General features: G+C 43.5%; 2 protein-coding genes across 2 annotated transcripts in view; both read left to right on the top strand.

Moving 5' to 3' along the window:
- Positions 1 to 2,521: 2,521 nt before the first annotated feature.
- Positions 2,522 to 10,955, top strand: LOC118789091 (zinc finger CCCH domain-containing protein 15-like). The gene is made up of 10 exons (XM_036545402.1): positions 2,522 to 2,675; positions 3,757 to 3,858; positions 4,086 to 4,194; positions 5,054 to 5,206; positions 5,936 to 6,027; positions 6,193 to 6,375; positions 8,127 to 8,273; positions 8,749 to 8,856; positions 9,194 to 9,326; positions 9,835 to 10,955. Exons 1-10 carry the CDS (start codon positions 2,598 to 2,600, stop codon positions 10,014 to 10,016), a joined length of 1,287 nt encoding a protein of 428 aa, XP_036401295.1. The 5' UTR covers positions 2,522 to 2,597; the 3' UTR covers positions 10,017 to 10,955.
- Positions 10,956 to 14,396: 3,441 nt separating this feature from the next.
- Positions 14,397 to 15,759, top strand: part of LOC118788926 (integrin alpha-V-like) — a 28,967-nt gene continuing 27,604 nt past the window's right edge. Inside the window, exons 1-2 of the mRNA XM_036545140.1 lie at positions 14,397 to 15,028; positions 15,611 to 15,738. Of these exons, the coding sequence (XP_036401033.1) occupies positions 14,865 to 15,028; positions 15,611 to 15,738 (292 nt within the window). The 5' untranslated portion in view covers positions 14,397 to 14,864. The remainder of the gene's footprint in view (positions 15,029 to 15,610; positions 15,739 to 15,759) is intronic.

Raw genomic sequence — 15,759 nt, 5'->3', positions numbered from 1 at the left:
TTGTTATTATTATTATTATTATTATTATCATCATCATCATCATCATCATCATCATCATCATCATCATCCTATTATATGGTCTGTTCACACTTTCTCAGACAGTATGAATTGGCATATCCCATAAAATTGTAAAATTGTTGTCCATTTGATTCAGTCACAGTATTGAGTTGGTGTTGCTATGCCCCTTGTTTGTTGTCTAAATAATGTATTCCTTATAGATTTTCCAGTGCAGATACATTGTTATATTGTTGTGTCTGGATATTCTGTTTTTTGCCAATTCCGGGCAGCCTGAAATAATGTGATCGATGGTTTCCTCAAATTTACCACAGTTCATGCTTAACAGATCTGTTGCATCTTTGATTATTCGATGGTGGTAGGATCTGGTGGCAAGACTCTGGTCTTGGGCAGCAATGATCAATCCTTCTGTTCCTATTTTCAGTCCATAGTTTTTGATTCAATAATTGTTTTTTTGCTTGTCCATGTCTACTTCCTTTATTCTTTTTGGGCATTTCCCATGCATTGCTTTCTCCTCTCAGGTTTCTTGTTGTTGTTGCTGCCCAAGTAACTTTGCTTTCTTTCTGACTCTTCAGGTGTAGCTGTTTGCTGCCTCATTAATGATTGGTATAGTATCAGAGATTTTGAGTTCAGTTTTGTACTTGGCAGCTTCTTTTTGTGGAATATAACTTCTTCTCACTATCATTTCACTATTTCAGTATTTGGAGAAGTACAGCCAGCGGCTGTAGTTTTATGAGTCAGTTCCATTTGGTATAAGCCACGTCCTCCTTCTGATCTTAGCATATAGCGTCTGTCAGCATCAGCTTTCAGGTGTTGAATTTTTTCCACAGACAGCTTTTTATCTTGTTTTGGTGTCAATCCTTTTGATGTCATTAAGGCTCCAGTTGATGATGTTAGAACTATATGTCACTACTGGTATAGCTAATGTATTAATGGCCTCAAACTTGTTAGCTGCATTAAGCTCACTTTTCACAGTACCATCCTGACTCTAATGGATTTTTTTTTTTTTTTGAATTTTCTCCTTCATGGCTGAGTGTTGAATGCCACCTCCTTCATCAATTCCTACGTACTTGTAAGTACCCTCCTGATCTAGCTCTTTGATTGTGGTGTTCATGGCAAGGTTGATGTCACAGGTATTGGTGATGACCCACAGAGGCAGGAAAATGTGACAGAATCTCTTCTCAGGGGCCACAAGCGCTGTCATTTAGGATTCAGTTCCTCTCCTCACAACAATGACTCTGTTGCAGTTTACAGAACTGAAAACATATAGAACAGCAAAATCTGTCAGAAGATGACTTATAAGAATTCTTATCCTATAATTCATTAAAAATTATTAATCATAATAGCTCATAATGATCATAATGTAAATGAAATAATTGCTTCATGTATTCATTTATTTTAGTTTTAGAGCCTATTTGTTTTTGAGTAAGTCTAACTGTACACGCTTATCCAAAATGGTAAAGGGTAGTAGTGGCAACTATCTTTTTTCTTCACCTCACTGATCTGTGTGAGCCGTTGTCAAGTACTTCACTGTGTGCGTCATTTTTACTCCCACGCCGGTGGTTCTGGGAAGTTTTGTTTTGATTTGGAGAGAATGCCCGCTTCCAGTGGAAGCCACAAGATGGCGATCGAGCAGCAGCGATCCTAGAACCTGTGAAACGGCAGGACAGTTTTCGATTTCTTTCTCTTTTTTTTCTTTTTTTGAAGTTTAAATATGTTATTGTAATGTACAAATGTAAAACATAATTAGTCAAGAATCTTTGTTTTCTTACTGACATTGTCTTTGGTGTAGAGGACAGCTTCAGTCATGTATGGATTTTGCTGAAACTTTTTGCCTGTGCTATTCTCCAGGACGCTTCTGATTTTCTAGTTACAGGGTCAAAGGCCAAAGTTTCTTATGTTTGTTTTTGAATTCCAATTGCCACTTCAGCCAAGTGTATGTGAATTCCGATGATTCAAATGTTGACCGTAAAAATGTTGTTTTGACTCCCCCCCCCCAAATCTTATCAAATTTCAAGAGATAGCATGAGACGTTAAGGTCACTGTCTCACTAAAGTGCCTTCAAATTCCAGTCCTTGAAAGTTTTAGTAAAACTTTAGATGACAGTGATGGCACACATATGCATCCTATCGGCAGCGTCCATTTTCTACATTACATTAATAGCACATTCAGGGAATATTTTCTAAAAGGCCTATTTTGCAATCTGTACTTTTCATACAGGTAAATATCAACTACCTCATACCTGGTGGGGCATCATGACACACCTTTCAACCGTCATTACACAGCCCAGAGCAATGTACATTAAGTCTGTAATGCCGGGTGTGTGTACCTTAAAGGCTGTAAGATGAATTAGAGAAAAAGGGAAAAAGAAGACATTTTTTACATGCAGATGTATTATATACTTTTAAAATCTTGCTGAGATAGGGGGAAAACCATGGCTGAATCTCATGTGCCCCTCACAGGGAATTTCTTACCCACAGTGCTTTGCGGTTCTGTCATTCGGCCCCGGACGGAGACCAACAGCGCGTCACAGCTGTGGATAGAGACGCTCGTGTTTTAATCTTGCGCATTTTATATCGATAATGCCTCCGAAGAAACCAGCTCAAGCGGCATCCGGTAGTAAGAAAACACAAGAAAAGAAGAAGGAAAAAATTATCGAGGTAAGGGAGTTTATGCCAAAAAAAAAAAACGGAAACATCCGCTAGCTGGCTACGGTGGTTATCGGAGCTACAAAGAGGTGTGCATCTGGCCATGCTGCATTCACGGCCTGGTGTAACCGGCTGTAACGCTGATTTCCCTGTATTAGCTATTAGCCACCAGCTATTACTCAGTTAGCTGGCACTGAGACGTGTCAGGTAAATGACAGCACTCGGATGTTTGTCTATGTAGCTTGCTAACTAACCAGAAATTTCAGCTTGCGTCAGCGTTACTTAATACTTTCAGTATTGATTTTGGTGTAGTTTTCCTGTTAGCCAGGTATTTAGCTAGCCGACGTTAATTCCAGAAAGTAGCTCACTGCAGGTTAGCTGTCCAGCTAACCTATGAGCGAAAATATCGCTTACGCTCGTATCTGCGAGGCCTGGACTGATAGCAGGATAACTAGCTAGCTGTGCTGTGTCCGCTCAGACAGGTTTTCTAAAGACAGTTAACCTTGCAAATTGTCGATAGGGTTGTTGGTTAGCTAACCTGACTCCCGAAGGTGGCTTGCTGAAACCACGTCCATGTTTTATGACTTAGTTTTGGTCACAGTCATCTTGGCAGCCTGTTAGCGTTAGCCTGTGTATTCCCTAGTTAGCTATGTGATTGCCGCAGACACAATGAACTTTATTGTGTTTGTGTGTCAGAATAACAGTAGCTAGGAAGCTACAATATTCCAGGATATTCTCATATTGACGTGGAGCTGTTGTCAGGAATGTCATTTGCTGTCTTTACGTTAAATTACGTTGCTGTCATTTCGCAGACCGTCTTATCCACAGCGACTTACATTGGTTGCTGTTTTTACAAGCTGTCTGTTTATATAGGTGGATATTTAATAAAGCATTTCTGAGTTGTCGTTTATATAAGTGGATATTTAATAAGGCATTTCTGAGTTAAGTACCTTGCCCAAGGGTACAATAGCCGTGCCCCAGTGGGGAATCAAACCAGCAACCTTTCGGTTACAAGCCGTGCTCTTTACAGCTACACCACACTGCTGCCTTGCCACTGCTGTCTTGTAGCTAAGACACAATTTTATAATTTCAGGACAAGACATTTGGTTTGAAGAACAAGAAGGGCGCCAAGCAGCAGAAGTTCATTAAGGCTGTCACGCACCAAGTCAAGTATGGCCAGCAAAACGCCCGACAGGTAGGTGCAGTTACACCACTTTGGATTGTTGAGTTTGATATTGTGGTATCTGCGTGCGAGATACTTGTGTAATTGGTCGTCTCCTCTAAAAATATATCCTGCTGTCACAAGATAAATTATTATAATGGGACGATTTTCTGCCGTTGTAAACATTTTAAAGTTGTAAACAAGACAATTAACTTGGAGAAGAAAATAACTCTTTTTTTTTTTGCCTAATATTGCCCTAGATCGCTGCTGCTGAAAGCGAGAAGAATAAGAAAGTAGACAAGAAGAAGGAGCTGACTGAGCTGAATGAACTTTTTAAACCCGTAGTGGCCGCCCAGAAAGTCAGCAAAGGTACCTTGGGGATGAGCTGCAGGGTTGCTTTGAATCCACAGCAGGTGTTTTGAATGTAGATTTCTGTGGTGGGACAGACACTCGCTGAAATGTACAGCTGCTGTGCTGTGCTCCTGCGTCCTCGGGGCCTGGGGTCTGCGTCCTCGGGGCCTGGGGTCTGCGTCCTCGGGGCCTGGGGTCTGCGTCCTCGGGGCCTGGGGTCTTCGTCCTCGGGGCCTGGGGTCTGCGTCCTCGGGGCCTGGGGTCTTTTTTGTGGATGTATTTACAGAGAGCACATTCAGAGGTATATCCACTTTGGTTTCCCCCTGCACCCCAAATTACAGATGAGCTGGTTAACAGCCTACACAGACAGGTGTAGTGGGTGGTCATTATTCACATGTATTTAATGCGTTTCTCTCAGAATTAGACTTTATTTCAGTGTTAGTATATTGTACATGTAGTTTATTCAAAAGCTATGTGTTTTATTTTTAGATTTGCACCAGTTATCATTGTAATTATGTACTAATAATCATAATCATAATTAATTTGCGATATTTAATTTGTGCTGTGTCTGTTGTGATTGGTATCTTTTTCTGGATATCACCAATGTTTGTGTCTATTGAGAAGATATGAGGAATTAAAATTAATCTCACAGTTACATATTTGCTGTGTGGACCATTGCTGGTTTCACAGATTTTGTGGCCAGGCCAAGGTCTGTGTGAAAACTGCCTTGGTCTCAAAGACAAGTGTGTATTCAGTTTGCTTCTACACATGGTCAGTTTGTCACAACTTTTTTGTAATATATATTTGGGAAGCTGTGTCTGATAAGTTCTGGACTGATATTTTGTTGTGTTATATTTTTCTCTCTCTCTCTCTCCAGGTGTGGACCCCAAGTCGGTGCTGTGCGCCTTCTTCAAGCAAGGCCAGTGCACGAAAGGGGACAAGTGCAAGTTCTCCCACGACCTGTCGCTGGAGCGGAAATGCGAGAAACGCAGCGTCTACGTCGACGGCAGGGATGAGGACCTGGAGAAAGGCAAGAGCTCTCCCCTTCCGTCCACATTCAGCAGTGTCGCAGAGTGGTACCAGAGCAGTGCTAGTCACTGAAACCACTGGTTGCTGGTTCAATTCCCCATGGGGGCACTGCTGTTGTACACTTGGGAAAGGTACTTAACCCACAGTTGCCTCCAAAAATATCAGGCTGTATAAATGGATAAAAATGTAATGTAAAAAAATGTAACATATAAGTGTCTCTGGGTAGGAGCATCTGATAAATGACAATAATGTAATAATGTAAATTTAACCTGCTCTAAGGCGTGTGCAGCTCTCTGTACATTAACTGTCGTGCTTCAGTTCTAGTACTTTATACTGTATAACTGTTTCTAGCTACCTTCACTTATGTGTGAACTGAGTATTAGCTTAGCACTGAGCATTAATGGCATGACATTCAACTCTTCTGTTGCCTGTGGTTACCTTGCCTTGTTATCTGCACTTGTTTCTTGCCATAATGGCCTTATAAGTCACCTTGGATTAAGGTGTCTGCTAAAACAATATACTTAAAATGTACAGTCTGCAAAAAGGAAAGCTCAGTCAGTGTGTGGTGTTTGTCGGATTCTAACTTAACACCAGCAAACTATGGCACGATGGCAGTGGATGTTACATCTCAATGTGGACATTCAGTATATTGGCAGAATTGTGGGCAAGAAGTGAATGTCCAGAGAAACCTCTCTTTCGAGTGTCTCTAACATTCCCCGTTGCTGAACAGACACCATGGAAAACTGGGACGAGAAGAAGCTCGAGGAAGTCGTAAACAAGAAGCATGGAGAGGCGGAGAAGAAGAAGGCGAAAACTCAGATCGTAAGCATTTGCCGCGGGGTTGTGTTTTCCCGTCACTCGTCTCCGAGGCCACAGCAAACATTCACAACAAGCAAAAGCAAATCAGTTACAGGCCTAACTGTCCGCCTGACCGGCAGCTTTGAGCAGCCGGCGTGTCTCTGATGCGGCTTTCCCTCATCCCTCTAGGTTTGCAAGTATTTCCTCGATGCCATTGAGAACAACAAGTACGGCTGGTTTTGGGTTTGCCCTGGAGGGGGGGACAGCTGCATGTACCGCCATGCGCTCCCTCCCGGGTTCGTGCTGAAGAAAGACAAGAAGGAGGAGGAGAAGAAGGAGGAGATCTCCCTGGAAGAGCTGATAGAGAACGAGGTCAGTGCTGATCCATCTGTTGCTATTTCTTAATGGAATTGATTAATCCATTGCAGTTTCTTAATAGAATGGATTCATCTGTTGCGTTGTTCGTGACAGAACAGATTCATCTGTCACGGTCTCTCGATAAAGTAGGTTTCATCTGTTGCGGTTTCCTAATAGAGTAGATTCATCTCTTGCAGTTTCTTAATGGGACAGATCTTTAAGACATGTTTAAAGTGATTTGTGTAAATAATTAAGGCACAGTGCTGCCAAAAGGCCCAGATGCTTCTGTTGAACATTCTTGTCTGATGGAGCACGTGTCCAGTGTTATGTTGTTTCATCCTACCACAGTTAATAATAAGGCTAATTCGCTGTCATACCATATGGGTTTGAAAGTAGACGTCACTGAAAAGTGGTTGACTGTTAATCGATGTATGCAGTGTGGTAGCGTTAATGATGATGTCATAATGTACCAATCAGTTAGGAAGGAAAACGAGCATAAGCATATGTTTTCTACGAAATGGAGACGTTCACATGTGCCAGCAGTTCAGCTTTTGTTGGAGGTATTTGGAATATTGGATTCTGTCTGGTAGAATGCCACCATAAGGTAATCATGCCCAATGAGCTTGAATCTGGCGGCCTGAGAACATTGTTGAGTTCTGATGCAGTATATGATGCTTTTTCTGATGCAAAGAATTAACTGATCATTCGACTGCAATTAACATAAAAAGGCACAGCATGTAGGAAAAAGTCTGGAGAATTATTGCTTGGTGTTAATATTGGAAATTTGCATATTGGTGTTTTAGCAAGTCTGCAGGAGCATTTTAATGTTAGTGTTTTAGTTGTTGTGACTTTACCTAGTTAGTGAGTACAGTTCAGAATTCCTATTCATGATGGTAGAAAAGTGTTTGGACAGTGATGGTGGACAGTGTTTTGGAGTGAAAAGTAATGCCCCGTTCTCCCCTGTCAGATTCTGGTGTTGGTCGTGGGCCTGTTCAAGGTGGCTTGCGGTGGATTGCATTTCCACTGGAGTGTGTCGTACCTGACCCTAACGCCGTGTCCAGCAGTGTCTGCACTCAGCTGTCCCTCAGGTCTCCCCTGTCTGGCAGCCGTTTCTAAAGGGCGGCAGAGTAGTGCATGTCCGTTCCAGAGGGAATTTTGGTGCGTGTTCTGTGTGGTGGCCAGCTTGAAAACGTGGAAACTGAAGAGCATTAGAGCTACTGCTCATCCATATCATTTTGCAGACGACGCTGATTGGTGTTGAAGGTGGGGCAGTAACTGCCTCCGCTCAGGGGAGGCATTTTTATTTTTGTAATGTCTCTCACAGCAGCACAGTGACACGTAAACCAGACCTCTCTTTGCAGCCTGCATTATCTATGGAGAGAAAGCAGGCTGCTGCCATTATCTTTGATGGCTAGTGATGATGACACTTAAGCACCGTGACTTACACAAGGAATTGTTAGCTTGCTTTAGGGAGGTACATGGAACATCTATTACACTGTCTTCCCGTGGTGGTTGTGTGATATGAGTCTGTGTAATCCAAGCCAGGGCCTATACATTATAGAAGACTGTGGATTAAACACAAGCGCAGTGATGTTTCTGGCTGTCAGCGTGTTGTTTTATTTAATGTGACGTGTTGCGGTAGGCATCAGCATTGAGCACACACTGAGGTGCACTGCGCCTGCCCCGGTCTTTCCTCCTCTCTGGGCTGAAGCTCAGAGAGACCTCGGGCACTGGGTGTAATTGGGTGATGCCATGTACCGTTTCAGCGATCTGCCCTGGGACCCAATGTCACCCGCATCACGCTGGAGTCGTTCCTGGCCTGGAAGAAGAGGAAGAGGCAGGAGAAGGCGCAGAAAGCCGAACAGGATATGGAGAGAAAGAGGGCTGACTTCAAAGCCGGCAGGGCGCTGGGGGTGAGTTTGGCCGTGACTCACACAGAGTAACTGTGTAGCTTCCTGAAAGAGGCGATGGTCACAGTGCAACAGTGATCTCTTTCCTTAGCGTTCTGGCTGGCCTCTCCCACTTTCGACCAGAAGGTGGTGCCAAATCTCTGTGTACCTGAGAGCTGCCTGTTGATATGGCGAACAAGCTTGAGTAAATTATGATCTCAGTATACTGTCAGAAAAAAAATAAATCAATGAAGAATACACAGGAGACAAATGTCTTATCATTCTTGTTTACATTTGACTCAGTGTTAGTAAATCTGCTCACGTGGCCCAGTAAAATCCAAAAACGTGCAATATTTTTTGAGTGTTGAGTTATTTTCGTTGCCACGCTTTTCCGACTGTTAGAATAAATGATCAGAATGCTGAAATAGAATATCTTGCTGTTGCTGGGTGTCATGTAAGGACCCGGGACATTGCCACTAACCTGGGTGCGGTTGTATAGGTCAGCGGACGAGAAGTGTTTGAGTTCCGCCCTGATCTGGTGGACGACGACGACGAAGAGGCTGACGACACAAAATACGAGGAGGATGAAGATGACACCATACAAGAGGTGGGGCGGTGTGACCGGTCAAACAGAGATAACGTTTCCTGTGTAAACAGAACCATGTGATCATGCAGAGATAAGTTGTAAAATGACTAACATGCTGCATAAGTCCTTCATGGTGGATCACTTTATTGTGAACAACATATCCCACTATATTAGCTTCCTGTTCTATCTTACAGCACGGATGTAAGCTAGAACAGGAAGCTAATATAGGGAGGGGAGTTTCAGGGATCTCATGTTGAGTTGACACCACTTCATTCTTAGTAGGATGGAATGTAAAATGCATAGGCTTTAAATGCAGTTGGTCTTAGCATTACGATGCTAACGGACGTCCCTCTCGCAGGTGGTAGAAGACGACACTTTTCAGGACATCGATCTGGCCAGGTTTGTTCCGAAGGAGGTGGACTGCGCTGGAATCACAGTGGCCTCAGCGGACAGGTTCACAGCGAAACCTCCGCCAACAAGCGAAACAGACGGTCAGTGTTAGAGCATTGCTTTGAACATACTGTCTCTGATACTGGCTGCGTAGAAACGGAGACACCAGATCAGAGCTGCCTAATCTGCGTTCCAGTCATGTCAGCCTTGTATGGTATCTTTACATGGATGAGGAATCGTTAATCTGCTGTGCATGATCTGTATTTATGGTGCTTTATGTGAGATGCACCTTTGTAAATATTGATTTAACCCTTTTGCGTGCATTGTCAAACCGGTGTGGTTGGAACACTATATTGGAAAAATTCTAGCTAACGTTAGCTTTGAGGAAACAGTGAGTTAACGTTAAGTGTAGCAAATGCGGTGGTGAAAGCGCACTACATGGCATAAAATAAGTCACCTACGAAAGGGTTAAATAATTATAAACTTGATGACAGACCTACTGTGAAAACCATGAAGTGACTGTCTAGTTTAGCATCACCCGCTGCTTTGCGTTATGCCCCTGCGCTAACACTTCTCCCCCCCGTGGGGGGGGGTTTGGTCCTCCTTCAGAGAGCAAACTGGACGAGGCCTCGGGTGGCTCGGATGAAAACGAGGAGGCCCCCGAGGGAAAGGACACGGACGAGGACGAGGACGAGGACGAGGAGGACGTTCCCGTGGATGAGAACCTTTTCACGGGAGAAGACCTGGACGAGCTGGAGGAGGAGCTTAACACACTGGACCTGGAGGAGTAGGTTGGGGCCGTGGGGGGAGAAAAATGACATTGCGGCCTGCACGAGGCGCGGGACGAGGGGGGAAGGACAACGTTGCACAGCGGATCACCTTCATGCTGGAGTCCCGCCACCCCGCCAGGTCCCTGCACACCCAGACTTCCAGAGGAGCCGGCGCGGCAGACCTGCCATCTCTCCATCTCCTGCCCATTTTTGGTTTCTCTGTCCTGCTCAGCTGAATGGTATTTACAAACAATCAGTCCCTCTCTAAGCACAGTCATAGGTTTTGCTCTTCTGGCATTGGGATAGATTTGTCCATTTCTTAGTAATGGCTGGAACATGGTCTGAAATCTCTGGGGGGGGGGAATGTACATAAAACCTTCTTGAGCTATCAGTATGGATCAGGATTTTAAAATATTTCTTGAGGTTTCATAATGCATTACTCAATTGTATTTTGCCAAAGCTTGTATTTGAATTGTCAGATTTACAGCTTCAGTGATCACAGGTTTTTGATTTAAATTATTATCAATTTCTTTTTGTTGCTGCCATGAAATGGATGCTTGAGCACAAAGGAACTGTTTCAGTGATGAAATGAAAAAAAAAAAATCATATGAATTTTGGGGAGGGGGGGGTGTAAAATGTTTCATAGGGGGTGGAACCTGCAGGGAATACATGCCTCTTTGACGTTCACACCAGGAGGACTGGCAGTGGGTGAGACAGACTAACCAGCTGCTGTACGAACCGTTGAGCGTCAGCGAGTGAGGAAGCCTGGGGCGGGCGGGGCCGAGCGTCTGCCGGTCCGCTCATCGGGAGACGCTTTTCCAAGGGAAAAATGGCAGCGCCGCTCCAGCTCGGCTGTTCCTCTGCAGGCTGTTACCGAAAACAACAACAAAAAAACAAGCAGGAAATTTAAATATGTAATGCATTTGTCCTTGTGTATTTTAAATCTTCTTTCACCAGTATGCCAAGATGAGTTGTAAATAAAATTAAAATATTAAATCCATGTTGCTTTTTTTTCATTATATAATTTATATTTAGAGTTATGTTTGAGACAGGAAAAACTTTTGAAATCCATGCATTTGCTCCCCTAAATGCCTCTTACTGAACACACATTTCCTTCATCCAATCGTACTATACAACAGTGTGTTACTGCAGCTCTGACATTTTCAGCTTCCTGGATTTTGGAACACTTACTCTCTTTCCAGCATGACATGTGGAATGAGCTTAAGCTGTACCAGAGCAGTGAACAGCAGTTAAGTTTTCAGAAGGCCTATGTATTAGCACATGTGAGCCTTTCTTCCCCATAGAATATGCAGATCTAAAGAGCCGTTCTGCATTTCAGCATGAAATTTCCGCTCTGTAGAGGCCGGTAATAGAAAAGCTAACCAGAACAAGCGTTTTTGATGCCAGAGATTAATACTCGGTTTCTAGGCGTTGTAACACGTTGAAAAAAAAATGCCTTGGGGTGGTATGATTTTGTCATCACAGAGGCATTTCCTATGATGTGAAGTATAAGAAATGCAGGTTCACGATTTCTGTGCACAGCTTACATCCGTCTACACCCCTGGAAAGTCTTGTTCATGGAAACTGACCACAACACCATATGGCAGTACTGTGGCCGTGGTACCTTGCCGCCATTGACGCAAACGTGATGAACACAAAGCACGGTTGTACAGCCGGCACAAACTAAAGCAAACCACTGTCTCTACTTCAGATCTTCATTTACGTGTGCAGGATGTGTGAACTAATAATGCGAAGTAATTGCTTCTTTGAGCTTTTCCCCCATTTCTGTTTTTGAGAAAATCCTAGTACGCTCAGAAGTTACCACTGCAGCATAAGCTGATTTAATGGTGTGAAACTTACCAACATGAGTGTACAATGTTCTAGTGAAAACAAGTCATTCAGCCCTTGGTGGTTCATCTCTATGCCCATCATAAGCCCACCCAATACGACAGCTGACCCGCCAGCTAATGTAAGGGAGGTGGAACAAGCCCTGTAGAACAAGTGGCAAATTATATGTAATTCAGACCTACGTATTAAAAAACGGGCCACGGGTCTTATCACAGAGAAAACCAATGCCCTGTGTGGTTGCGAAAATCTGATATTGTGGTGAAGGAACTTCCTGTCGTGCCTCCGTACTGCTTGCAGCTGGTCCTTCTGTCCGCACCCGCTGCACGCCGAGGGCGCTAATACGACGCCTGTGGCTTCCAGGGGGTCTAATTATAGCGCCCCCCCCCCCAGACAAAACTGTGGATCAGACACTTCAGTGTGCAATCCGCGCTTGGGCAAGAGACGGCTTTACATTGCGGAAACGTCCTCGGGTCTCTGGAGAGCGTTAATGTCTCGCAGCTGCTTTTTCCCCGGACCGGGGCTGCGGTGTGCTTTCTGTGCGATAGCATGTTGCTACGGTATAGGGTAAAGAGTGTTCTGCTATTCAGACTCCCGCTTTCACTCACATCCCATTCGTGGTTCTGCGTAAAGAGTGAAATTATTCAGCTGCCTCCTGTATCACCTGTTAAACAAAAGAAGCCGGTGAATACTTGAAAGACGAATAAGACGATTGTTCTCTGTTGAAAGAGAAACAGCACTCCAATTACACATTTGGATCGTCACTGTCATTCAGTTTCTGAAATAATCTTTTCAGATCCAATTTAAATCACAAAGGTTTGACAGGAAATAGGCTACAGCGCGGTCAGACGAAGCGCTCATGCACGCTTATCAGTACAAAGGCATTCAAATTATGAGTAACATTTCCAGTTATCTCTGTTTTGAAAATACAGAAATACAAAAGTGCATTAGGCAAAAGGTTGTAGGAATAGATAAATCAAGACAATTTTACAGAAGCAAACACCTGATGAAAATGCTGTCACACTAACGGTCACACGGACACTGTCAAATTACACCTGTCGGTTACTGTCTAGTTCGGTTTAGAGATCAGAAAGACTGCAAAAGTATAGACGTATGACAATCAATCTAATTTTCTTTTAGAAAAATTGTTCTCCATGGCAAAGGATATTTTCTCCTTCGTTGTAATGTAAAGCTTTTCCAAATCTACATCAAGCTGCTTCTTCCTCTTTTGTATGCGAAATTATTTGCTGACACCGTCAAAGCAAGCAACGGCTGCTCAGCGTTTTTCTTTATCGGTTTTTAGTACAGAGGATTTCAGACCCTTAAAATCTGCAACAAATCTTTGAAACTAATTATAAGTCAATTTGTGTGTTAACATGGGAGAACAACGCCGACGATATTGACATTTGAATTTCTTCCCAAAATATCACAAACAAAATATTTTTCTGCTGTCTTAGGTATGTTTTTTTAATATATAAATCTTTGATTGATCACCTGAACTAGCTCTGCCGTTAAACGGCTCTCTGTGAAATGTGCCGTTTTTTAATGGAGGGAGAGCGGTTTGGGGTGTTGAGGTTGTCCTTTCTGTGTCCGCCAAGCAAAACAGAACAGGCATTCCATGCTTTCCCTGTGTGCTGAAACTCAGCTGCCCTTAAAGAGGGAACCCGGGGGAATTACATCTCGCATTCTTTAGACGGTACTTCATCGCCGCCCTTACGGCGGCGAGTCAGCGGCAGAGCCTAATATGACCAAAGTGTCTCTAGCCGGGATAAGTCAGCTGAAATTGTCCAGCACCGTGGGGGCTTTCAGGATGCGACCTTGTTGCAGAGAGAATGAGTCACTGTGGTTGCAGGATGGCTGGGTGTGACTCTAAAAGGCTCTGCGAGAGAATGAGATGTATTCCTGTTGGGTTAAGGATTGACTTACTAGCTAAATACTGGGTCATTCCGGGAGGGAAAAAAAAAAAACTGACGAGTTCATTGTCGTCATTGTTTGTTCTCGTCATATTAACACGGCAAGGTCGGTGGACTCCACTTGGCTTTGTAATGGATTCTCATAGAATAGCCTATCGGCTATCCCAAAACTTGTGTCAGTTAAAAATCAGAGTGCTTGGTTTACTTTTTGTTGCCCTGATTACCTCTATAACGGACATGAAATTATGACGGTAGCGTCAAATTGTGTTTACATGCGATACGAACTGTATTGGCTGCGCAATGCACCCAAAAAAGGCCGACTCAGCTTTGCGAATCATAGGCAATGACACAGTGCCAATGTGAGGTTTGGAATCAAGGTTCACGGCGTATTTTACGTCCTGTTTCTCCGAGTCGCTGTTCCGTAATCTGACAGACGGTGGAGCTGTTCCCATATCTGTCAAATGGGGAGTTGTGTAAAATAGGGGAGACATGTTAACCTTCCCCCAATTCCTTTTTTATTCAGGTTTCTTTGGGAGTGACTTGACATCAACAGCCTTGTCACACTTTACAATTAACTGTAACTGATTCGTCTTTGCTAGCCAAGCTGGAAAGCTATTGAGAAGAGATTGCCGTTGATTCCGTGGACTACAAACTGTCTCACCGCTGGTTCTCCATAGAGAAAAAGGAGGATTGCGGAAGTGTGCGTTACGTTTGAGGTTCTGTGTGGTTCTCACTTCCTGTACAAGGGGTAGTTGGATGCGTTTGCTGTTCCCCTACTTGTTCACATGAAACCGGAGTATCAAAAAACAGAGCGGCAGTGATTTTTGAAGAGACTGAAGAAAGACGCCGGATTAGGCTACTGTACACACTCTCCTGTTGGCAAATATGTAAATGCTGTGACAATAAATGTCTGTTTGCGGTCTGTCCGTCCGTATGGAAGAATTACTCATCCGTGGGCTGGGAGTGTGAATTCATTGTGGGTCATTAAATGCGTTCGCATGCAGATAGGGACTACATCAAAAGGTGCTGCTCATCGTTTTAGCAGCGGCATTTGCAGATCTAAACACTCCGTTGTGTCGTGTTTGAGGACTACAGTACCGCCCGAGCCAGCATGGAGAAACGCCGCAAATTCTGTTTTTCTTTGGCTCTGATCTTGCAGTGTTTTAAATGGAGCTCTTCTTTTAACTTGGATATCGACAATCCATCAGTTTATTCTGGTCCTCGGGGAAGCTATTTTGGATTTTCCGTTGATTTCTTCAAACCTGACCAAACACAGTAAGTTTTCATTGCCCTATATGACGTATCAGTGTTATTTCGAGCAACATATCAGTTGCTGAGATTTTGATTTCTTGTCTTCAGATAATTCCCTGTCAGCATTTTTTATCGTTTTCGTGTGGAATATTGCAGTTGTTCGAGCGAAGTGGAAGGAGTTCGCTAACTAGGTAGCATGCATTCGTTGCAGTGCCCTGGAAAGATTTTATTTTGCCTACAAAACAAAATGTGACCATTATTGTTGCTGTGTTTCATTCAGTTTCTGTCAGTCATGATAACAGTATATCCAATGGGTCACCGTTTTCCCATCCAATTTACTGTTGCGACCGAGAACATTATTCACTATTTGTCGAAAAGCCAAGCGGTAGCCCTATATTTACTAACGAACTTTTAAAACCGTGTAGGCTAACCATTTCAGGCAAAATGTTACACTTAGTTATTGCGGTAGACGAGATGAGTGTAGACATTTTACCGTAGCGACTCTTTTGAAATGTCATAGCTGGCTGCTAAAGAAGTAAATAATTTAATGCTTTGTGTCCTCTTGAATAAGTAATTCAGGCCTGATTTGTTTCTGTTCATTCCCAGGTTAAATGTTCTAATTGGGGCGCCGAAAGCCAACACATCTGTTTCGGCTGTGGTAGAGAGGGGAGCGGTATACAGCTGTCCTTGGCAAACAAGCACTGCTTGTCAGCAAATACAGTTTGACAACACAGGTGAGATGCGTTTTTTACTTC

The sequence above is a fragment of the Megalops cyprinoides genome, chromosome 14 (assembly GCF_013368585.1).
Source record: "Megalops cyprinoides isolate fMegCyp1 chromosome 14, fMegCyp1.pri, whole genome shotgun sequence".
NCBI lineage: Eukaryota > Metazoa > Chordata > Actinopteri > Elopiformes > Megalopidae > Megalops > Megalops cyprinoides.
This window is presented reverse-complemented; position numbering and strand designations above follow the sequence as displayed.

Excerpts from the sequence above, each read along its gene's own strand:
- LOC118789091 (XM_036545402.1), top strand. The coding sequence starts at position 2,598 with ATGCCTCCGAAGAAACCAGCTCAAGCGGCATCCGGTAGTAAGAAAACA. Across the intron at positions 3,859-4,085 it reads GCCAGCAAAACGCCCGACAG|ATCGCTGCTGCTGAAAGCGA; the intron begins GTAGGTGCAGTT and ends ATATTGCCCTAG. Across the intron at positions 6,376-8,126 it reads AAGAGCTGATAGAGAACGAG|CGATCTGCCCTGGGACCCAA; the intron begins GTCAGTGCTGAT and ends GTACCGTTTCAG.